The sequence below is a fragment of the Belonocnema kinseyi genome, chromosome 1, assembly GCF_010883055.1.
Source record: "Belonocnema kinseyi isolate 2016_QV_RU_SX_M_011 chromosome 1, B_treatae_v1, whole genome shotgun sequence".
Lineage (NCBI taxonomy): Eukaryota > Metazoa > Arthropoda > Insecta > Hymenoptera > Cynipidae > Belonocnema > Belonocnema kinseyi.
In genome coordinates, this window is record NC_046657.1 from 74283202 (window position 1) to 74309399 (window position 26198).

A 26198-nucleotide genomic window follows, 5' to 3' on the forward strand; every position below is an offset into this window, starting at 1 on the left:
AATTGCTATGAATTACTTATCTTTAAGTACGTTTCCGGATTTCCCAGTAACTGCATATCAAAGCACAATTTTAAGAAAGTGCATTTATACCAAATTGAAAATGTTCTATTTTGATTTTTCCCAAACCGAGTATATAAAAGACCGCTCTCTTTCATAGTTACCACAAAACTGTTATGGAAAATACAAGATAATGTAAGGGTCGACTTACGACTACGTCATATCCGAGAGTCGTTAAAATAGTACTGTTTAGGGTTTTCCGAAAACACATAAATACACCATTTCATTTGGATTAATGCGCTTGTAATCAATCCATGTAATTCAGAGTAATCCAATTATAATCAAAAGTAATCCACTTGAAATTCATATAATTCGGAAATATCTATTTGTAATTCAGGACAATACACTTGCAATTCATATAATTTGAAGAAATCCATTTGTAATCCACTTGTAATCCATATAATTTTAAGTACTCCATTTTTATTCTGACGTAATCCATTTGTAATCTACATAATTAAGAGAAATCCACTTCTAATCCGAAATTATCCAGATTAAAGCATTTGTAATCCATGCAATTTTGAGCAATACACTTGTAAAATCAAGTAATTCACTTATAATTCACAAACGTCCAGGGTAATCCATTTGTAACCCAGACAATTGAAAGTAATCCATGTTCAATCCACAATATTCCACTGATAATCCATGTCAATTGACTTGTAATCCAGGCAGTTTGAATTAATTTAGGTAAGCCAAGTAATGAACTTGTAATCCAGAGTAATCTTCTTTTAATCAATGTGATTTGGAGTAATCCGCTTGTAATCCAATATAATACAGAGTAATTCACTTGTAACACATATAATTGAGAGAAATCCACTTTTAAATAATAGTATGCCAGAGTAATCCACTTGTAACCCACATAATTCGCATTAATACAGTTGTAATCTAGAGTAAATTAGAGTAATCCATTTAATTTGTAGTACTCCACTTTTAATCTGACGCAATCCATTTGTAATCTACATACTCCAGGGAAATCCACTCTTAATCCGAATTATCCAATGAAATACATTTGTAATCCATTTAATTTTGATCAATACACTTGTAATCCATACAATTGGGAGTAATACACTTTTAAAATCAAGTAATTCACTTATAATTCGCAAACGTCCAGGGTAATCCATTTGTAATCCAGTTTATGGGCAGTAATCCACTTTTAATCCACTAATAATCCATTTTAATCGACTTGTAATACAGGCTGTTTGAATTAATTTTGATAATCCAAGTAATTAACTTGTAATCTAGAGTAATCCAGCTAATTTTGAGTAATTTAAAAATGTAATAAAAACAGTGTTCAACTATTTTTGTTTAATTTGTGTCTCTTTTGCGCTCAAAATAAATTTTTTTAACTGAATATTAAATTATTTAATTTTTATCTGAAAATTGATAATTTTTAGTTAATAATGTTTTTTTTGTTAATATTAATTTTTCTAACTAATAATTTACCTTTTTGGTGAAAGGAGTTTTTGGTGAAAATTGTATCTTCTCAAAAATTCATCTATTTTGATCAAATTTTGGTCTTATAGTAGAAAATAAAGGTTCTTGTTTAAAACGTAATCTTTATGATTGGAAACTGAACATTTTTGTTGAAGATTCGTCTTTTTTTTGTTGAAGATTAATTTTTTATTCTGAAAACTTCAAATTCAATAACTTTACTCAAAATTAATTTTGTAGGTCAGATATTCAAAAATGAATTTCTTTAACCATAAATCTAGCTATTACGTTTTTATCTGGAAATTGGTCTTTTTTAATGCAAAATTTAACTAACCGGTTTAGAGTTGAACTAATTCAAAAAAAAATTTTTTCTGCTTGAAAACTCTTTATTTCAGTTAAAAATGATTTAGTTGAAAATTTAACAATTTGGATAAAAATATTTTTTTTTAATATTAAATTTTTCAGTACAAATTTCACTTTTTTATGTTTGTTGAAAATTTGACTTACTTCGTCGAAATTTTAGTTGTATGGTAGAAGAAGGTTGTCTTTTTTGTTGAAAATTTATATTTTCTGATAGAAAGTTCAACTTTATTGTGGAAAACTCGTGTTTTTGGCTTGGAAATTCCATTATTTATTTATTAATATTTATTATTTTATTCATTTATTTTCGTAAAAAATTTCACAGTTTGGTTGAAAAGTAACTTTTTTGTTCAACTGTTTTCTAGAAAGTTAGTCTTTTTAATGAAAAATTCAATCATTTGTTTGGAATTGTTGTTATCTCTTGACTGAAAAATATTTCCTGGCTGAAAAATCAATTTTTTTGTCGAAATTTTGTCTTTTTATTTAAATTAGACTGTTCTTGAGTTAAAATAAAAAAATGTTCTTGTTTGAAGTATCAATTATTATATTTTTTGTTTAAAATCAATCTTTTTTTATTAAAAATTTGAATATGCAGTTATGCATTTGACTACTTAGTTGAAAATTTTTCAATTTTGCTTCAAATCACGTTTAAATCACCTATGCCAATAAAAAATAAAGGGTTCTAGAATGAAAAAATATCATGATCCAAAATGTATTATTGACCGCGAACTCTTTAAAATATAAAATATTTTTCGAAATCCAATTTTCATAAAATAACAAGCTGTCTGTCTCTCCTGCACTATAAACCTCGTTCTGCTAAAAATATGACGTTCCTTGAGCTTTTATTAGCCGTCAATTGCACTCAAACATCCACATAAAGACCAATAAATTTCAAATGCAAATATAGTGGAATTTACGACATTTCTCGCTCGTTCCACTTCATTAATATGCGAACAATTTTCGAAAATTGTCACTCGTAAAGAAATCCACACATCGACTCATTTGAGATTAAGCACTTTTGTTTTTAAAATATTCATTTCTCAACGACTGATTCATAAGCTGACCGACTTTAGTTCTTATCCACACAGGCGGAAGAATAGTGAAAAATGTCTGAATGCCATGCGACCAATAACCTGAACTCGAGTCGAGTTTTCCAAGCGTGGCGATTGCGTGCCTGGCGTAAGTTGCTGGGTCAGGCACAAGGAGATTAGAAACCTGAAAAATAAGATGAAAATTTAAAGATATTAGTTTACTGGACGCGTGCCATCGAGAGAATTCCGAAAATACAAAAACAGTCGTTATATTTCAATTAGGAGAGCTTATACCGCGGAAATAAGTCGCGAGGTGGAGAGGCGCCAGTATTTTGCCCACCTCGTGACTTTGATTGAGTCTAGTAGGTGAACCGAAGGTTGTAAAACGTTCTTTCTTTTTTTGGCGAGTTATACTCGATGGCAAGAATGTTTTGGCATAACAGAAAACAGATTTCGTACCATGAGTCTTTGACTGAAGGCATTTATTTTTGTGCTGACGAAGAGAGGCCTGAGATGTTGAATTGTGAGTCCGGATCCAGTATATTCGGCTCTCAGGGCTTCAGAAAAACTTTTGATGAACACTTTTGTGGCTGCATAGACAGTCATTAATGGGAGGGGTTGTAATTCCGAGCCAGAGGAAATATTAACAATTGCTCCCTTTTTACGATCCTTCATCTGACCAATTAATAATCGGGTCATCATTGTTGTCGCGCCTATATTCACGTTTATGATATCCCATAGTTCATCTTCGGGAACCTCACCAAGATACATGGGGTAGGAGTAATTTATTCCCACATTGTTCACTAGAATTTTAGAAAAATAATTTTCTGTAGTTTTAATTATGTAAATTTAGTTGGGGGAGACTTCCACTACTTATCTTCCTCTAATTTCCCCTCAAACTCATTTCTTCTACCTGTCACCCCTCATTAACCCTCACTTCCCTTACTACCACTCATTTCCCATAATTCCTGTCCAATTTCTTCTTAATTCTCCTACATCCCCTCTCATCGTTTCCCCTATTTTCCCATCCCTTTTTCTGAATTTCTGATCACTTCTTCTTTTTTTCCTTCCCTCATTTCCCCCACAACTCATCCCATCATTTCCCCTCACTTCCACTAATTTCCCTCCTCTTGCTTGCTTACACTTCCCCATCCCTAATTTTCCTACTTTCGTTTCCCTCCCATCAAACGTTTTAGAAAATTTCGAATTTGGCTATAAATCTTTATGGCTCTAGAAACAAACAAAAAACGAATTTTTATTGTAAGAGTTTATTTTTAACCAAAGACATGAATTTTCATCTAAAAATGATAAATTTTCAAAACGAAAAGTTGAATTTTCAAGCAAAAGGTGGAATTATTAAATTTTCAGTTAACAATTAATGTTATTAAAAAAACTAATTTTCAAAAAAATGTTTTTTTTTAAATCTTCAGTTAAAAAACTAATGTTTAACAGAAAAAAACTAATTTTCAAAGGAAACCTTTTATTTACACAAAAAGATCAATTTTCATTTCCTCTCACTTCCTCTCCTCTCATTTACCCTCACTTTCCCTACTTCCCATTTCCTCATTGCTCCACATTTTTCATCAATTCCCCTATTTTCTCTGCCTGAATTTCAACTAATTTCGCCTACTTTCTCTCCCCTCATTTCCCCTAATCCTCCTCCTAACATTTCCCCTTATTTTCTGCATTTTCCATATCTGCCCCAACTTTACCTCCCCTTAGTTCAAATTACTTTTCCTAATTCCCCTTTACTCATTTCCCATTACATTCCCTATTTCCACTCACCTCGTTTCTCCTAAATTTCCCCAACTTTCCCTTCTTGCATTTCCCCTCACTTCCCCTACTATCCTCTCCCATAATTTTCCCTTAATGGACCACCACTATTTTTTCCTCTCTCTTTTCCTTTCTCTACCACAACTTTCCCTCCTTTCATTTCATATCTCCTGCCCTACTTCCTCTCCCATCATTTCCCTACATTTCTTATCAATTTACTTATTCTCCCACTTCTAATTTCTCCTTATTTCCCGTAGTTTCCCAACCCTCATTTCCTCTTACTTCCATAATTTCCCACTATCATTTCTCCTTTCCCACTTGGTTTCATTCACTTCGCCTACTTCTCTTACCATTATTTTCCCTAGCTTCAACTCCTATTCTTCTCATTATGCCTACTCCCTCTTTTATCATTTCCCCTCACTTTCTCTGCCCTCCTACTTTCCCACATCTTATTTCCCCTACTTACCATTTTGCCTCACTTCTCAAATAATTTTCTCTCATTTCACCAATATCCATCCTTGTAGTTCTTCCTCACCCATCATTTCGTCTCACTTCCCTTATTTCGACCATCATTTCCATCATTTTCTTTCATAATTTTCTCTCCCTTCAACTGTAATTCTCCCCTCATTATCCCTTGTTCACCTTCAATATCTTGCCCTCCTTCTCTTATCATTTTCTTTCACCTCATCAAATATTCTGCCCCTAATTATCCCTATTTTCTCTTTCATAATTCCCCACCCTTCATTTCCCATCACTTGCCTCAATTCCCCTAGTTCCGGCCATAATTTCTCCTTCAGCCTACCCTCACTTCTCCCACTTCTATTATAATTTGCTCTTACTTGACATAATTTAATTCCCTTCATTAGCCCTATTCTCCTTTTATCATTTTTCGTATCTTTCCAGATCTCATTTCCCCTATTTCCAACAATAATTTCCCCTCTACTCTCCCCTCACTTCTCCTACTTCTCCCGTCATTTTCTCCTAAGTTCCCTAATATTCTTCCCGTAATTATCCCTTATTTTCCTTTCATGATTTTCCTTATTTTTCCACATATAATTTGCCATATTTTCAACCATCATTTCCTCTATTCTCTCCCCTCACTTCCCCTACTTTTTTTATCATGTTCCCACGCCTCACCTAATATCCCACTCCTTATCATCCCTAATTCCTCTTTAACAAAACCCCCTCCACTTCTTTAACACTCCTTTCCTGTAACTTCCTCCCCTCATTATATCTACTACCTCTATAATAGTTTCCCTTCACTAACCCTACTTTTCCACACCTCAATTCCCCTAATTCTGATCAAAATTTCTCCCTTCCCCTCACTTCTTCTAATTTTCTCTCACTTCACCAAATGTTCCTCCCATTATTTTCTCTACTTCCTTTTTTATTATTTCCCCTCATTTTTCCTACTTTTTCACACATCATTAAATCTAATTTCAAACATCATACCCCCCTCACTTCCCCTAATTCTCCCATTATTTTCCCTTACTTTACCTTATACTCCTCCCTGGATTATCCTTACGTCCTCTTTTATTATTTCCCCTCACTTTCTCTACTTCTCAACACCTCATTTCATCTTCCCTCCTCCCAATACTTCTCCTTCTTCTTCCATAATTTTCTCTTACTTTACCTAATATTCCTCAACCCATTATCCCTACTTCCTCTTTTATTATTATTCCTCACTTACCCTACTTTCTCACACCTAATTTTCCCTACTTCAAACCATGATTTCCCCTTCCCCTAGCATCACTACGCCGAACCCTCCCCTCACTTCCCCTAATTCTTCCATCATTTTCTCTCACTTTACCTAATATTCTTCCCTACATTATCATTACGTCCTCTTTTCTCATTTCCCCTCACTTCCCCTACTTTCCAACACCTCATTTCCTCATCCCCATCCCCATACTCTCTTTACTTCTTCCATCATTTTCTCTTATTTTACCTAATATTCCTCCACTCAGTGTCTCTACTTTCTCTTTTATCATTTCTCCACACTTTCCCACCTTGGAAAAAAATACAAAAGTTTCTGCCGCAGCTAGGATAACCCTTAAAAAATACACAAAACAATAAAAATTCATCAATTGCACATCCTTACCTAAAATTCCAATGGGGATGCCCTTCAATTGTGATTCAATTTTTGCGAAATCCTCTTTCCCTTTACTAAAGTCAGCTACTATTATTTTGACTTGAATTTTTGGATTAATTTCCAAAATCTCATTTCTCGATTTTTCTAGTTTCTCCAAGGTTCTGCTTATGAGAATTAAATTCAGACCCCTGGCAGCAAGTTCCTTGGAATAAGCTTTTCCAATTCCGTCCGTGGAACCTGTTACGACTGCAAAAAAGAAATCTGTTATTAATCTTTGCCAGTCACTTAAATTAGCATCGAGAAGAAGCTAATCTCATTATACTAGAATTATTCATCATTATGCAAAACTGTGTAATTTGGTATTATTGTGGACAAAACAAATGCAGGCTAATAAATCGTTAGTAAGCCTCGTGTTTTTTTTAATGAGAAAGAAAATTTATAAACTTTATTAATTAAAAAAAACATTATCTATCAAATAGTTTATATTAATTAATGATATATTTGATTATATTATCTATTATATTCACCTGCCCATTCACCAAAAGTTGTCCTCAAATCAATGGGCTTTGAATTCCATATTGGAATAAAAATTTCCCAGAGGGCGTAAAAAACTCGAGTGAAGAGGGCCATTAAGGCCCAGATGATAATCAGGCCAATTATTAGCCACAAGCCAATATTAAGAAACATTTTTCTGAAAAATCACAATTTTGAAATTAAACAATTTGGAATTTTAAGCTTAAATTATTTTATTTCAAATACAATGATTCGAAGATTTTGAATAGAAAACCTTCAAAATTTAATAATTTGTAAATTGGAAAGGAATTAAGATAATAGAAAAAAATTAAAGTTGAAAACTCATCTTGAATTGGATAGTGAATTTATATTTTTTTGGAAAAATCCATCTAAAATTAACGCCACGTCGCATTTGGGCGGTGTACAGCTCTTGCCGCGTAAGGTTGCTGCACAGCTCAAAGTCATGTGTATTAGCATAGCCCTGGAGCTATACGGCGATCAAACGTAACGTAGAGCTATACACCGCCTAAACGCGACGTGACACAGTACACCGCCCAAACGTGACGTGGAACAGTATAGGGTGGAGTTGTCGATGTAATTGGTGTCATTGACATTCAATCAAATTTATTTTACAGAAATGATCAATTTGTGCTCTAAAGTCATGTTTAGGCGGTATACAGCTGTCATTTGCGTTTGGTGGCTGTACAGCACAAAGTCCTGTGTGTACAAAATTTAAGACTGTAAAATTTGAATTTCAAAGTGATAGAATAGGTGGAAATGGCAGAAAGTTCAGCATAGTTGGTAAATATTTGAATGCGAAAGCAGACGACTTTTTGGAATAAATATTCTAAACATAAAAGTAAGTAATATTTTTTAAATGTAGAATGTATTTGGGCACTTATGTTTCATCCTTTTTTCGGGTAAATACCTTTCAGTTTCACCAAGTAAAGTAAAATATTCAACTTTTGAGATTATTGTGCCAGATAGATTTAATCAGATTCAGATACACAAACTTCCAATTTTGAACATTTTATTTTATTTCGTATTAATAATATCGTAATAATTGATTATGTGTAATAATAACGTAATAGTGCGTAATAATGCGCAAAATACTTACAATAGAGCATTCATCACGTGATGATGTGTAAAAACCGCAATAGCAGCACAATAATCGCGCGATAATACGTCATAATGCGTACAAGTGCGTAATAACGTATATTAATTGCGTGATAATGCGCAACAATGCATAATTATAGCAAAATTATCGCGTACTAATAGCGTAGTAATTGCAAAATTGTCCGTTGTAATGCGACATAACAGCGGAAAAATAGTACAATAATGCCTAATAATGGCGTGTGAATAACTTAATAACACATTATAATGCAGAATAGTGCGTAGGAATGCTTAATATTTTGTAATACTGTCTAATAAATACGTAAGACGGCGTAATAACGTGTAATAATGTGTATATACACGTAATAATACAGTAACAGTCGCGTCATGATAAGTAAAAACAGCGCCATATTTAAGTAACAACGCGTAATGAATGCGTAATAATAGCGCAGTAATTTAGTAATACTGCGCAATAATAGCGTAAGAATCGAGTCATGATACGTAATAACGCGCAACAAATTGCGTAATAAAAGCGTAATATCGCGTAATATTAGAGTAAAATTTGCATAATAATGTCAATAACACTGAATAATGCGTGATAATAGCACAATAACCGCGTAATAATGCGTCGTAATAGCGCAATAAACGAGTAATTGTGCGTAATATTAGCGTAATATTTAACTAAATATTGTTTCATTTAGCGTAATTTCTTTGATTTTTAATTTAATTTTGGCTAAACAAAATTGTTGTTGATCAGAATTCATGCATATGCAATTAAGAAACATAAATTATTATTTTAATGTAAAATTAACTCTTTTAAAAACTTGATATAAGCAAATACTTCAATATAGTGTAAAAATATTAAAAGATCTCATTTTTCACATAAAGGGCCTCATATTTTTATTTGATTTGTAATTGTTAACAGGGAATTTATCTCATTGTTAATAACAAATATATTTAAATAATCTTTCAGAGAAACATTTATGCGTGGAATTTTGGTTTTTTGTCATACATTTTGTCAGAAGAAAGTTATTAACTATATTTAATAATAATTGTTAGCTAATAATTGAATAAGGAATTTTTATAAACAGTTTATTAAATAATTACGTGAGTGCAAATATTTTTAACTAGATTAAGTGCTTTATTTATTCTGTTATAATATTACCTGAAAATTGCTATTTAAAGAAAAGCTGGAAGCGAAAATTTAATTGTTATTAACAAATGCATTATTCGGCTAAACCTTCAGAATTTAAAGTTTTTTTAATGTGATAAACTATTTATAATTAATTTTTAAATTTTTGATAGAAACTTTAATAACGATCAACTATTGTTATCTTTTTAAACAAAGTTATACACAAATAATCGTAATCGAATTATCTAAGAAAAGTTTAAATATTAAATATAATTTAAGCAAAAGTCAAAATGGTCAGGAATGCCTTAAATTCTTTAAAAAATTATCCAAAACTTTTATGTAATAAAGTGGATACTTTGACTCTTACTTTCTAATTAGAGAAACTCACCACTTTTAAATCGATTTAAATTTCTTCAAAAACCACTTTACAATTTTCACTAATATATCACCAAAATAAAAAAAATAATTAGGAAAAAAATTTGGTTTACTCCGGAACGTCATTCATTGTCGAGGGCTAAGACGTTACTAAAATGGTCAGAATCAAGTGGACGTTCAAAACCGGTAAGGCGAAGTACTTTCTCCAGCCATCGCAACAAAATTCCTCTTCTCTCCGCGAATCTGAAGGTTTCAGACTCCAATTCAAACTTTATTTATTTCTCTAGAGACTGATATTTAAGTTACATTTTTTATTTTATTTATTTCCTTTCTTATTTTTACTCTTAGATAAAAAAATTAATAATCTCAAAAATATCTACGAATTTACTTTACACCATTCATTGGTAAGTCGTACAGTTTCTGTTTTAGTCGTGATAACCTTTTAAATAAATCTATTTTTTAGAAAAACTAAGCGAGGAACGAGAAAAATTTTAAGATGAAAAATGATTCATCTTGAAAAGATTCACAAATTTATTTCACATTATTCAGGAAATCTACAAAACTTAAGATCATTTTTTGGTAGGACGTATAATTTTTTTAATACTTAATACTCATTCTGGACTGTTTTTGTATACGACGTCTATTTTTTGTTTGGATCCTGACAATGTTTTTTCAGAAATAATCAAAATGTAAGCTTCCCGATTATTTATGATTTTAATTTTATTAATAATAAATTTTAATTTCAATCACAGAACTTTCTAGAACATTAGGACAAAGATTCATTATAGTGGGCACAAAATTTGGCGACGTCTTTGCGACATCGTTACGATACATTTACGACAGCTTTACGATATCCTATGTTCGTGTCGTTAAGATGTCTTTACGATATCGTAAAGACACGGTAACGACAAGGACATAGGATGTCGTAACATTGTCTTTAAGATAGCGTAATGATGCCGTAAAGACGTCGCCGAATTTTGTGCCCACTGGAAATCTAATCGCGTTTCAAGGTTTGGGTTTCAGAGACATTGAGGCACTGACTATTTACGAAAGTATGCATTTTATTGAAATTTTTCTGTTAATTCTTTTTAGGATTAATTTAAATCAGTGCAATATGCTGGATTCGTCTGACTCTCGAATATAACCTGCCTCTGTCATCAATTTCGAAGCTTGAGATAGTATGCATTTTATTCAAGGATTTAAGCACGTTCTTCAACTTTAATACACGTTAAAGATCAAAAAATTAATATAAAAAATAAGCTAAATACAAATATTTATTACCAGAATCAGTTAACTATTTTTACAGCAGTGTTAAATTCTAATTTTTTGAGGAGAATTTTTAAATATACTGAGTCTTAGGAATTCTGAGCTATTGGCTGATTTAAGATTCACAAAATGATTTTTTTTTCTCGTTAATATGATAAAATATGAGAAAAAGAAAAAGCAGTTAAACCAACCTATATAAGTGAAGCAGCTTCAAAAAAATCTACAATATCACCTTTATATGGCAAGGAAAACAAAATATAAATAATAGCATGGGTGATGAAGAAGTTTCTGATAAAAGTATCATCTATCCCCAGTGGGCACAAAGTTTGGCGACATCCTTACGACATCGTTACGACATCTTTACGACATCCTATGCCCATGTCGTTAAGATGTCTTCACGATATCGTAAATAAGTCGTATGATCTGACGATGTCTTTACAGTATCGCAAAGACATCGAAACGATATCGACATAGGATGTCGTAAAGATGTCGTAACGTGCAACATGCAACAAAAACTTTTCCCTAAAGTAAAAAATATAGTGGTTTATTACTGAAAATCATACAGACAATTCATAAAATATAAATAATGCATTTTAATAGGAGAATTAATTCCTTCAACTTTTTGTAAACGGATAATCTACTAATCTACGTAGACAATATACATATGCTTAGACCATTAAGATGGTACCATAAATGTTAGTTTAAAAAGAAAAACTTTCCCAGTAGGCACGAAATTTGGCGACGTCTATACGACATCTTTACGACATTTTTACGACAACTTTACGACATCCCATGTCCATGTCGTTAAAACGTCTTTACGATCTCTTAAATATATCGTATGGTCTAACGATGTCTTTACGATACCCTACGGGCACAAAATTTGGCGACGTATTTACGACATTGTTACGACATCCTATGTCCATGTTGTTAAGGTGTATTTACGATATCGTAAAGATGTCGTATCATCTGACGATGCCTTTACGATATCGTAAAGACACCGTAACGATATGGACATAGGATGTAGTAAAGTTGTCGTAAAATGTCGTAACGATGTCGTATAGACGTCGCCATATTTTTTGCCTACTGGGTATCGTAAAGAAACTGTAACGACATGAACATAGGATGTCGTAAAGTTGTCGTAAATATGTTGTAACGATGTCGCAAAGACGTCACCAAATTTTGTGCCCACTGGGTTTCTTCTGTTGTAATGTAATCAATTTTTAATCAAATTTAATTTTTATAATTATGGTTATAATTTCAGCGGGAAAATTAATTATATTGATATCCAATCCCTAGAATACTTTATAAGAAAAAATATATATATTTAGTCATTTAAAATCTCAGTGGTTTTTGAAAAACTGGATGAAAATCCATATCGGCTGAATTGCGGAAATAAAACCAGTTTTTTTTATTGAACCATTAAATTAAGAGCATGAAAAAGGTAGGTAAAGAACAACAAGACTATCATTTTACATGAGTCATTTTTCTCGTCATTTTCCTGTCGTTTGGATCTTAATTAGATAAATAAGCAAAAAACTTTTTACATATATTCGAGATTGGTTTTCTTTCGATTAAATTAAATCAAGGAGAACTGTTTACGATAAAAAAATCGATAAATACATCATAATAACAACTAATTGTGACTCATGGTACATTATAGCATCGAAATGAATCAGTACTCTGCTAGATAGACATCCTATCTTTTTGAATAATGTTGAATCTTAATGATAAATGGCAGGGAATTTTATTAGTCAGAGAATGTCAAGAAATTTGAAAAAAAATATGAAAAAAGTCAGGGAGTTTCTATAAGAGACACATTAAATAACTGCCACGAATAATAAATTTAAAAATTTTTTTATTTACAGTCGAAATTGTTTGATTCCATTTATAAAGGATTCTGTTGAAAATGTTTCAATACAAAATTCAGCTGTTTTACTAAAAATAGTGAGAAAGAATAAAAATTGGTCAGGTAAAATTCAGGGGATTTTGAAAATTAAGTTTGCTACCATCAAATTTCCTTGCATTCCTATTTCTTTTTTTCATTCGCTTCCTCCTGACGATTGTATTTTTAATTACAAATTTTATTATTTGGTTGATAGTTTGACAATTTCTTTAAAAAGCCATTCTTATTGTTTAAAAATTCATCTCTTTTAGTAGAAGTGCTATATTTTTGGTTAAAAATACAACAGTTTGGTTGAAAATTAATCTGCTTTGTTAAAAATGCTGCTGTTTAGTTGAAAATTTTTGTTTTTGTTAAATATTCGTATTTTTGGGTTGAAAATTCAACTGCTTTACAGAAAATTCGTCTGCATGCTTAAAAATGTCGATGGACTATTTTTATTTGCATTTTTTCTAAATTATTTATCGATCATTTGAAAAAACCGTCTGAAAATGGTGTTTTTTTTTTTTGGTTGCAGATTTATTATTTTAGCTAAAAAATTCACCTGTTTGATTAGGAATTTTATTAGTTGCTCAAAAATTCTCTGTTTTGTTGGAAATTACTTTTTCTTATTGAAAATTTATTTTTCTTGGTCGCAAATTAAACAGTTTGTTTGAAAGCCCTCGTATTTTATTTAAAATTCGTTTGTGCTTGATAGAAAATTATTCTTCGTTGAAAATTCCTCTTTTTGGTTCAGAATTAATTTCTTAAATATATTTATATTTACAATTTATTAACATTATCCTTAAATTTGGAAGATTAAACTATTTTATTCAAAATTGAACTACATTTTTTTTTTGGAAATTCTACTCTTGTAAACACAATTCAACGATTTTGTTGAATATTGAACTATTTTGTTAAACATTCAACCCTGAAAATTCAACTATACTGTTGAACATGTGAATATTTTGTTTAAAATTAATTTTTTGTAGAAAATAAAATCTTCTTGTTGACACTTTATCTTTTTGGTTGTAAATTTATTTTTTCAGATTGATAATCTAAATATTTCGTTAAAAATTTTAACTATTTTATCCAAATTTTATTGATGTGTTTAAAAGTTCAACTCCTGGGTTGAAAATTCTGTTTTGTTGAAATTTTTTTTTTAATTCGTTTTTTTTTGTGGAAATTAATTTTTTTGTAGAAACATCAACTATTTGTTTGAAATTCCAAATATATTGTTGAAACTTCATCTCTTTTGGTAGAAAATTATCTTCTTTGTTTAAAATTTGTCTTTTTGGTTGAGGATTTAACTATTTGTTTGAAATTCAATTATTTTGTTCTAAACATAATTATTTTTAAAAAATTCAACTCTTTGACTTAAAATTCAACGATTTTGTAGGAAATTCCCTCAAATTTAGTTTTTTTTTTTGAAAATTTATCTCTTTAGTTGAAAATATAACAATTTTTTTATGGTTCATTTATTTTGTTGAAAATTCAACTTTTTTATTAAAAATTAATCTTCTTGGTAGAAAATCCCTCTTTTTGGTTGAGAATTTATTTTTGTAGGTTAAGGATTAAACTAATTGGTTTGAATTTTTTTAAAAATATAATTACTTTTTTTATAGTTCAACTCTTCTGTGGAAAATTAAATTGTTTTGCGGAAAATTTGTTTTCTTTTTTCAATTCCTTTTTTTGTGTGTTGAAAATCAATCTTTCTAGTTAAAGATTGAACTATTTGCTTGAAAGTTCATGTATTTTGATGAAAATTCGTCTCTTTTGGTAGAAAATTAATCTACTTGTTTGAAATCAGTCTTGTATAAAATTCGCTCTTTCTAATTTTTTTCCCGAAAATTTATCTTTTTATTTGGAAATATAACTATTTGTTTGAAAATTAATTTTTTGTTGAAAAATCGTTCTTTTTTGTAGAAGATTAAATTAATTGGTTAGAAATTCAACTATTTTGATAAAAATTTAATTTTTCTGTTGAAAATTCCACTCATATTTTGCAAATTCAACTGATTTGTAAAAAATTCATTTGTTTTTTAAGTAATTTTTTTTTCAGTGAAAATTCGTCTTTTTTTGGGCTTGCTTGTTCGTTGAATATTTAAATTTTGTTGAAAATTTAATTATTTTTTAATTTCAATTCTGGTTAAAAATTAAAGTGTTTTGTAGAAAATTATTATTTTAAAATTATTTTTTGTGCTGATAATGAACCTTTTTATTTAAAAATTCAACTATTGTTTGAAAGTTCATATTTTGTTGAAATTTTTTTTTATAGGAATTTAATCTTCTTGGTTGAAAATTCCTCTGCTTAGTTAATCATTAATCTTTGTATATTGAAGATTCTACTAATTTTTCAAAAATGTAACTTTTCTGTTAAAAAATTCCACTCATTTATAAAAACTGAACAAGTTCGTAGAAAAATCTTTTTTCTTTTTAATTTGTTTTAATTTGTTGAAAATTCTCTTTTTTTGTTGGAAATAAATTTTTTTATTGGAAATTTATTTTTCTTAGTTTCAAATTAAATTACTTTTTTGGAAGTTCGTATAATTGGTTAGAAATTCATTTTTTTTTGTAGAAAATTAATCGTCTTAGTTGATACCATCTCTTTTTGGTAGAGAATTAATTTTGTTAGATTGAAAATTTACATATTTGGTAAAAAGTTTAACTATTTTGTTGTTTTTTTTCTGAAAAATTATCTTTTTCGTTGAAAATATAACTATTTGTTTGAAAATTCATATATTTTGTTGAAAATTCGTCTTTTTTTGAAAATTCAATTAATTGGTTAGGAATTTTCTTTTTTAATTAAATTTGTCTTCAGTGAAAATTTGTCTTTCTACATGAAAATTCAAACACTTTTATGAAGCTTCATAAATATTACTGAAAAATCATCTTTTTTGGTCTCTTTTATTTGTTGAGCATTTAAATTTTGTTCCAAATTTAATTCTTTTTTTATGTTCAACTCTGGTTAAATATTTAAATGTTATGCAGAAAATTAGTTATTTTTTAAAATATTTTTTGTGTGCTGATAATGAATCTTTTTTTTTAAATTCAACTATTCTTTGAAAGTTGATGTATTTTGTTAAAAATTAGTTTTTTTTCTATTGAGATTTAATCTTCTTGGTAGAAAATGCCTCTTTTTAGTTAGGAATTTATCTTTGCCGGTTAAAGATTCAACTAATTGGTTAGAAATTCAACTATTTTATTCAAAATTGAACTTTTCTGTTGAAAAATTTCACTCACTAAAAAAAATTAACTAGTTCGTAGATAAATAGTTTTATTATAAATTAATTTTTTTCGTTGAAAAATGGTATTTTTTTGCATAAAAATAGAAATATTTGTTTGAAAGTTCATCTGTTTTTTGAGAAATTCTTTCTTTTTTTGGTAGAAACTTAATTTCCTTAGTTGAAAGTTCGTCTTTAGATTCAGAATTTATCTTTGTGTGTTATAAACTACAATTTTCTTGATTCAATTTTTTTTTAATTTCGTATGCAACACCAACAATAATAATAATAATAATAATAATAATAATAACAGATAATAATAAACAAAGGATGAGTATATTTTTATTTTACCTTTTAGAATAAAGTCAGAAAAGTCCGTTCAGCATCAACAGACAATTTGCATGTTATGAGCAATCAGAGTCGTATTCACAATTCAGACTGAATTAGCCATCAGCACTTTACTGTCAAGTTCACTGGAACACTGACGATGAATACATTCTAGAGTGCAATTATTTCTTAATTACATAGACGCCTGAAATTATCATAAACATGATATAAGACGAAAAAAAAGTAGACTAGATAAAACAGTAATGCAATTCTAATCAGGAGAAATCCAGTTCAGGAAAATTCTGTTCATTGAATTAATTTTACTCAACTGAAAATTCAACTATTACAGCTTTGTTATAAATTATTTTTTGACAGGATGCGTAGTTTATGTTTTAATCGGGAAAAATGAGTGAAAGCCAAAGGAGCTTTAACGAAAGAGAATTCACAATCAGTAAATTTCAGCTGTCTATGGGTTGAAAGTTGAGCTATATTGTTGAAAATGTAACTATTTGGTTGAAAATTCATGTATTTTGTTGAAAACTTGTCTTTTTCTGTACAAAAATATTATTATTGGTTAAAAAATCACGTTTTTGGTTAAAAATTTAACTATTTGGTTGAAAATTAATCTTTTGACTGAAAGCATCCTTTCCTATATTTGTCAGCAAATGCTTGGCTTCTGTATCTTCTATCCTCGTAGATACGAGTGTGAGTGCTTTCGAGTCGTGACGATTATCGCATCTGCTTACATTATCGATGTAAAAATGTATAGTGGTAAGTTACTGTGATCGTGCAGAATTCGACTATGGCTCATATTTTTAAAAATTAATTTTATCTTAAAATATTTTAATTATGTAAAAAATGCTCATAAACAAATTACGAGTTTAGCTATTTTTTAAAGAATAGGCTCAATTTGTTTCTGGAAGAAACAAAGAATATATTTCCAAGAACTCTTTTCCACGATACTTGGCACATTTACAATCATTATATTAATTATTCAAACAGTTTTCATAAACATATTTAGAGTTTGGTTATTTTTCAACCAATAAGCTCAATTTGTTTGGATTTTTTTCAAGGAATAGACGATTTGTTTACGGACTCAACTAAAATTGTCTTTCTAATGACTCTTTACTATGTTTTGTAAATTTATCAGAATTAATCATTATATAAACAACTTTTATAAACAAATTAATAATTTGGCTAGTTTTCAACAATTAGAGTCTATCTTTTCTAAAATTAACTAAGAAAATATTTAAACAAATGAACATTTTCCAATAACTCTTATCTACAATTTTTTACTTTTCGAGGTTGCTTTGTAAATTTACAGGAATTAAAAATTATTTGAACAATTTTTAATAAAAAACTAAGAGTTTGATCTGTTTCTACGACTCTATTTGTTTACGGTGTCAATTAATAATGTTAACCGATAAGGCTTTTTTATCTTGCTTTGTAAATATACAGGAATTATTAATTACATAATCAATGTCGATTAAAAAATGAAGAGTTTGGCCTTTTTTCTAAGAGCGAATTTGTTTACGGAGTCAAACCAGAATGTCTATCCGATGACTCTTTTGTATGTTGCTTTGTAAATTTACAAGATATAATAATTATTTAAACAAGTTTAATGAAAACATTAAGACTCTGCTTTTTTTCCACAATTTAATTTGTTTACGGACTGAACTAAGAATGTCTATCCGATGACTTTTTTCTATGTTGCTTTATAAATTTACAGGAATTGTTAATTATTTAAACAGTTTTGATTAAAAAAATAAGAGTATGGCCTTTTTTCTAGGAGTCTAATCGTTTACGGTATCAACTAAGAATGTAAACCGATGAGCCTTTTCTATCTTGCTTTGTAAATTTACAGGAATAATTAATTATTTACTCAATTTCGATTAAAAAATTAAGAGTTTGACTCTTTTCGAAGAGTGAATTTGTTTACAGAGTCAATAAGAATATCTATCCGATGACTCTGTTCTATGTTGCTTTGTAAAATTACAAGAAGGATTCATTATTTTTTAGTTATTTGAACAATTTCGATTAAAAAATTAGGAGTTTGGCCTTTTGTTACTAGTGAATTTGTTTACGGAGTCAACTGAGAATGTCTATGCGATAACTCTGTCTATATTTCTTTGTAAATTTACAACAATTATTAATTATTTAAACAATTCAGATTAGAAAATTTGGCCTTTTTCCTCGAATAGGCTCAATTTTTTTACAGAACTAACTTTAAATATCTTTTCGACCATTTTTGTTTTATGATGCTTTGCAAATTTACAATGTTTTTCCGAATACTCTTTTCTACGTTGTTTATTTAAATTTACAAAAACCATTAATTATTCAAAGAATAACAATAAACCAATTCAGAGTTTGTCTATTTTTAAATATATAGGCTTAACTTGTTTATAGAACCAAAAAATGTATGCATTTCCAATAAGCCTTTCCTATGTTATTTTGCAAATTTACATTAATTATTCATTATTTCAACAATTTTAATAAAGATATTCGGAGTTTGCCTATTTTTCAACGAATAAGCACATTTTTTTCTTGCATGATGCTTTGCAAATTTTCAAGATTTCTTAATTATTTAAAAAAGATTTTATAAACCTATTCAGAGTTCGGATTTCTTCAAAGAATAGGCTCAATTTATTTACGAAATCAACTAAGAATAACTTTTGATGATTTTTTTCTATATTACTTTGTAAGCTTAATATAATTGTTAATAATTTAAACAATTTTCATAAACGAATTCGGAGTTTGGCTATTTTCTAATGAATGAGCTCAATTTTTTGTAGAATTAACTAAGAATATCTTCTCGATGATGCTTTGCAAATTTAAGAATTTACAATTAAATTTACAAAATCAAAAAATTCATTTTGTCGACAAACTATGCAAGATAAGATAAAATATGAAATAACAAAAATTATGCGCCCAAAAAAGATCTGCACAGCGCCGGATTTACCAAGGGGCACGTTGGGGCTAGTGCCCCAGGACCCCGGGGGCCGAGCGGCCCCTGACCCCAGAAAATTACGTACGTTAAAACAAAATTGGGATTTTCTCTGTCCCTAAGAGGGCCCTTTCGAGGTTTAGCCCCAGGCCCCGAAAAATGTTAATCCGGCGCTGGATCTGTACATTTATCGTCGATCACTTTTTTATAGGACACGTAGTTTTTGTTTTATTTGTAAAAGAACAACATTAAAATTCAGAAAATGAAAGTTATGGACAATCGACAAAAGCTAAAAAAGACATAATAAAACAAAAAGCGCTTACTCCAAAAAGATCTACAAATTTGTTTTTAATCATTTTTTGATAGGATGCAAATTTTCTATAAATTTTTTTTTATGAAACGCGTAGTTTTGGTTTTAATCAGAAAAAATTCATTCAAAAAAGAGCTACAAACTTGTAATAATTAATTTTTGGAAACAAAAAAAATTAGAATATAATACATTTGATATTAAAGTGTTAAATATAATGTAGAAAAGTTCAGTTTTTGGACGAAAGGAGTACGAAACACGTGACATGTGATGAGAATATGTTCGTTACAGCCGAAGGAGCTTTAACAAAAGAGAATTCACAATCAACAAATTACAGTTGTTAATGCTTTTATCTTTAATTAAAAAAATAATTTAAAAGTAAATTTGTCGAGCGCGACGCCTGAGAAACAACAGTCCAGTGCCCTAGGCGCGCTCAAACATGCAAGCGCAGCGAGCTGCGCACGATAAGAATTTTTCCGCGTAGCGGACAGATTTTTTATTTCAAAAATCAACTACTTCCTTGAAAATAAATATTTTTAGTCGTACTTTTTTCAAAGAAGAGGAAGTAAGAGGTTTGAGGGGACAGGAGATAAGGGTAAATGAGGGTGGAGAAGGGGAAATGAAGTAGACTAGGGAAAGTAAGGGGAGGGGAAATGAGGGAGAATTAGAGGCGGAGAAATTAGAGGAAGTTATGCGAGGGGAAAAGAAGTGCCCCAGCTTCCCCTCCCCTTACTTCCCAACTTCTTATCCCCCCCCCCCCATTACTACCCCCTTTCTCACTTCTGCCCCAAAAAAATTTTTCCGTAAGATTAAGCAGTTTACAGATTAAAAATAATAATAATAATTTCAAGATTAATCTTTGATCATTTTAGTTGTTCTTATCCAGATTCATTCAGGAAGCTTTAAAGTACACTGAATTTAAGTGTATTTTATTTTTCGAAATAGAAATAAACCATTTTCATTTCTCACTTTATTGAATACTAAAATTCTACATAAAATTCCTCGAAGTTCCACAATATGAAAACCTACCTTGAAGGCGCTCGGTGCATGCTTTTATATTTTTAAATCACGTGGTGAGCACAATTATTATTTAAAATTAGAATCTAGGGAAAAAAGTATGAAAAATTATCTTGATAATTTAGAAAAAAGTCGTGAAAACTTACCTTTAAAATGTGTTCAAAAACTTGAAAATTGTAAAAATTATTTCCAGAGTTATTCCAATTTTTTGAAAACATCAAAATTTGACGTTTTCCGCAATACATTTTTATAAAATTGACATTTTGCCTTCAGCTTAGGCTTACTAAAAGAAAATTTGTATTACGTTTCAGCATATTATGAAGAAAAGTGTATTAGTTAATATTAGGAAATTTAAGAAAATTACAGTGAACCCGGGGATTTGAAAAATTGTTAAACTTATAAAATTAATAATTTTAGATTATTTGATGATAATTAGTTGATATTTTAAGCGAAAATAATTATATTTTAAACATTCATAATTTTTCATGCTAATATTGTAAATTTTAAAATAAGATTTTCAATTTTTTAACAATTTCAGGATATAGTAACGTTTTTTTAAAGGCTTTTTATACCGAAATTCAGTTTTTTTCACAAAAAATAACTTGGTGTCAAAGAAGATACATTTTTTGGGAATAATTTTAGGTTATTCTCGCGCTTTTCAATAAGAATTGGTATAGACTTCAAAGAATGTTGACAATTTTAGGTTATGTTATTTCAGTGTCTTTCATATAAACTTATATTTTCCACTAGAAAAATCATTATATTCCAGAGAATATTAAACATATTTGAACAATAATAGGATAGGTCAGCGTGTTTTCACTGGAAATCCGTTATTTTAAACAAAAATCAAACTTAAAATTATTAACATTTTTTAGGTTATGTTCGTTTTTTTTTTGCGGAAATTTGTATTTTTGAAAATATGGTACGGATTTGAGATATGTACTAATTTTTTACTTTTATTATATCATTGTTGCCATTAACATTATTGCAATAATCATTCCATATTTTCTCTTTAAATGTGAAGACTAAAAGAAATTTAAATATGGCATTTGCGGGGAGTAAGCAACTCAAAATTTGCATTACAACTTAATATTAAAGATAAGAAAGAACATTAACCATTAGTTTAAAATTAGTTTAATTAAAATTGAAAAAACACAATGCACAGAAGATCAAGAGAAAGTTTGATTAATAATATTAAAGAATTTCGCAATTCGTAACTTAACCTAATACATAAAATTTTCAATCATTACACACACAATACAAAAATGTTACTTGAAATAAAATTAGAGTTTATCATACAATTTAAATATCTTTCATGTTGAAGATTTTGATACACAAAAACGCCCAGTGGACACACAATTCGGTGACGTCTTTACGACATCGTTACAGGAATTGATGACAGGAAAAGCTTCTGTCCTGGAGGCAGAGTATTTTCCACCATTAGAACTGTCTTCTCACAAAAACTATGCCCTTGGACTGACGCCCTTTTAAGAATGTTCAAAAATCCCCAAGAACGAATAAATTTGACTAAAGAAATAACTCCGTCATGGTATATTCGTCGTTTTATTGGAAAAGTAATTATTGAAACAAATTATATTTGTTTAGACAATTAAAAAGTGGTAAACGTATTCTTTCTGTACACTACGCAGTCAGAAAAATAATTTTTTGTGCTCTATTTAATTACCTTTTTGTTTAAGTTATCAAAAAGAAACTGCTTGAGAAAAAAAAGATTGTTTAAATAAATAAAAATGTATTAAGCACTACAAGAAATGTATGAAAATAATGTAATCAATCAACAAAACGTTGGCACGTCTTAATATTTGAATTTCAAAAAACCAAAAATCATAGATTTTCTTTCTCTGGAAATAGAAACTTGAGGGGAGGGGAGGGGTGTCTTTTTTGTAGCTTGAAAATATGTTTTGACCACCCTAGTGTACACTCAACAGTGTAATTGTCTACTTCTCTATCATGTGTTTCAAAATTTTTATGAAATTCCAGCGATTTATATCAAAGCTTCTCGGCGATTGGGGATCTGGACCTCTAGCGGAAGATGATTACGTTCACCAGTTCTGTAGATTCGGTGTATCAGATTTCTATTCAGCTGCTTGCTTAGATTACAAAGTATTTCAAGTAATGAAAAAGATTTCAGAACGATTTCCAAAAAAAAATATTTTTAGAATACCTTTACAAAGAGTAAAAATATATACAGATAGTTATAAATATACTACATATTTCAAAAAGATAAAGAAAATTTTACAATAATTTAAAACATTTCACGATTCAAAATATTAAAATGATTTTGCAAAGATTAAAAATATTGGAAAAGATTCAAGAAATATTTCATGTATCGATAACTGTTTCAAAACCTTTGGAAGATTTTTAAGTATTTTGCATTGATTTGATATATTCCAAAATATTTTCAACATTCCAAGAGAATTAAAGGAAGGTCTTGCAGTTTTTGTCTACTGGCCGTAGCGTATGTTCATTGTCGTGTTATTAAAACATGTTTCGTCCGTCGACGCCGGACCTCATCAGTTTGTACGAGTTAAAACCCATCATAGGAAGAGATAGAAGGTAGATTCAAGGGTAGCCATACACATAGATTTTTGGAGCTTTTAAAGATGTTTTGTAATATTTGAAACGCATTAAGTTTTCCATAAGAAAAATGTTATTTTATACAGTTATCTTAATGGTCGACAGATTGTTTATTTTCATATAATTAAAGTTTATGTGCCAACACTAGAAATTTCCGAGAACATGGGGAGATATTAAAATTTCATTGACATTTCAGAAAGATTGTAAATATTTTAAAATGATATGCAAAGATTTAAATGGTTTAAAAAATATTTGAAAGGATTTCAAACTATTTCAGAGTTTTTAAACCTTGCAAAAGATTCGAGAGAAAATTTTAAAAATGTTAAGAATTTAAATATTTGAAATTGAAAATGTTTTAGAAAGATGAAAGAAATTTCGCAACGAATGAAAATATTAATCATTTGGGCTCATGACAATCATAATAAAAGAATATTTAATGAAAGAGAGTTGCTTGAGCGAAAAATTATTTGTCTTGATCTAACCTCAAAACTATTTCGAGACGAAAATGATTGATTCATTGATAAGACTTTAATTTTTAACGCTTCAAGTTTTAATTCTACGGTTTTTAATATTTTTAATCAAAAATATTATTTAACATGCTTTCAATTTGAATACATTTTTCAAATTTGTACACTATATTCAACTATTGTTAATATTAACTAAGTAAATAATTTAAACTTTTATTGTTATGTACCCGGGACAATTTACTAATTATTTTCTAAAATAATAATTGTACATAAGCACAAGTTCCCCTATTTTCAATTTTCATTGCCTGTCAAAACTGAGTAGATGCGACCTATTGGCCTGGGAGCGATAGTAGATACAGGATCTACCTTCTAAAGGGGCACCAAAAAATACAAATATTGAGTGTAAATAAAATGTCATTTTATTCAATTATATATTATATGCATACATTTTTTTTTAATTCCTAGCTTACTCTTAATCATAACCCATACCACTTTACTCATATAAATTTTCGAATTACATTTGTATAACTTGATATAAAAGGACAATTAGAAAAGTTATATTAGCAAATACTCACACACGCACGCCTCCTGAGGTATTATAAGGTTCAACATCCACGACGCCAGATGGCGCGTCGATGTCCTTTCTCAAGAACTTTGTGAGGATCGAATGACGCGTCAGAGGGGGAACGCAGTGGTGCTAATGAATCGCGCCTTTTATAACTGCGCATGCGTTGATAATTTCTTCGCTACACAACGCCTGCGCAGACGAAAAAGGCGTGGTGTGTTAGCACCACTGCGGGACCGATCAGATCACATCTGGCCATTTTGCCGAAACAGACATTACACATTAATCTAGTTTTTTTTCTTACTAAACATTTTCAGGTGTGCTGCTGTTTGGTGACAGGTAATTCATTCTCGACCGTATAAGATAAATCTTGTCACAGATAAGACAGAAAAAATTTTCTTTGATTATGTGTTGGAAAGTGTAAGAAATATAATCGACGGAGATCAACATAACATGAGACCGAAGAATTCTAATTATCTGATGGCCAAGTGATTATGAAACATTCCTGGTATATAAGCATCATGAGTTCAATAAATCAACAAAAAAAATTTTATTGAATTAGTTCCGACTTATAACAATTGAGAGTGATGAGTATTATTTGATTAATGGATTACAAGGCATTAAAAGTATTTACAAGTGTATAAAGTCCTCCTACTGCGGAACAATTTAACCACAAAATTTTTTGACAATTGCGTATTGGAAAATGCATAGAAACAGAGCCCGTAATTTCAGATTAAACTGGAATGGACTTGTCAAGTGTTCAACAAGGCCTTGAAAGGTATTTAAAAGTCTCCCTACTGCGAAATAATATAACTACAAAATTTTTTAGGATTGCTTATTGGAAAATGTCTAGAAACAGAGCCTCCTCTCAGTCCCCAAAACTGTTAGTAAACAAGAATTCGAAACGGACCAGTATGTTTGGAAATATATATCTTCTACTCTTTTTCAGCATTGTTAGAAGCACCAATAGTTACACATTTCAGTGATTTCAGGGTTAAATAATTTGAATAAAAATATTTCTTGACCACGGACGCAGACAATTTTTGCTCTTTTGGTTAAGAACTTAAAAAAAAATATATATATTTCTTTTAAATCATTCGAGTTTAAGCAAACATATCAAGAGTTAATTAGGTTCGTAAGTTAAGTACCACATCGATTAGATATGGATTCATTAACTAAAATACAAATCAATATATATTGTATATTCTTTCGAACTTTAGTAAACTTAGCATGATCGTAACATCGTTACGAGGGTAATTGCGCCCACTTTGATAGGCGGCTCGTCAAGTAATATTTTTTCTCTGTTAAAATCAGATGAAAAACTAAACTGATAATACAGTGTGTCCCATATTTATAGGGCCACCCCATTTGTTAAGGATAATTTTTTTTCTATTGAAACAAAATGCACCAAATATTTTGAGTGGATAAATGAGTCGAATTAACGATTTTTCCTAAAATATAGAGCTCGCAATTCCATTCGTTCATTTATTTGGACATTTTTTCGAAAAAATGTGTATTTTAAAAGTGTATATTCGCACAATATGTTCGAAATAATATTTCTCCTATTTTTATTGCGGGGATCCCCGTAAGTAGCGGGAGTTCCCGGGTTTTTCTCGCTTTACCTGGCATGCACATATGTACAGTCTGTCAAGTTAAAGCGTGGGTGGCTTTACTCGCAGTCGGTAAGGTGTATCGACATGATTTTGGTGTCAAAATATTAAGAAGAGCTTCCTCTT

General features: G+C 29.7%; 1 protein-coding gene across 2 annotated transcripts; it reads right to left on the minus strand.

Annotated features, from left to right (window-relative positions):
• Positions 1–2543: 2543 nt before the first annotated feature.
• Positions 2544–16724, minus strand: LOC117180135 (inactive hydroxysteroid dehydrogenase-like protein 1). 2 transcript variants are annotated; one of them, XM_033372514.1, is made up of 5 exons: positions 16592–16724; positions 7266–7429; positions 6748–6984; positions 3336–3679; positions 2544–3060 (listed from the first exon to the last, which is right to left on the minus strand). In XM_033372514.1, exons 2-5 carry the CDS (start codon positions 7423–7425, stop codon positions 2854–2856), a joined length of 948 nt encoding a protein of 315 aa, XP_033228405.1. In that variant the 5' UTR covers positions 7426–7429; positions 16592–16724; the 3' UTR covers positions 2544–2853. The 2 variants fall into 2 exon arrangements, with proteins under 2 accessions (XP_033228405.1, XP_033228484.1); XM_033372593.1 differs by lacking the exon at positions 16592–16724 and adding an exon at positions 9885–10016.
• Positions 16725–26198: the final 9474 nt, after the last annotated feature.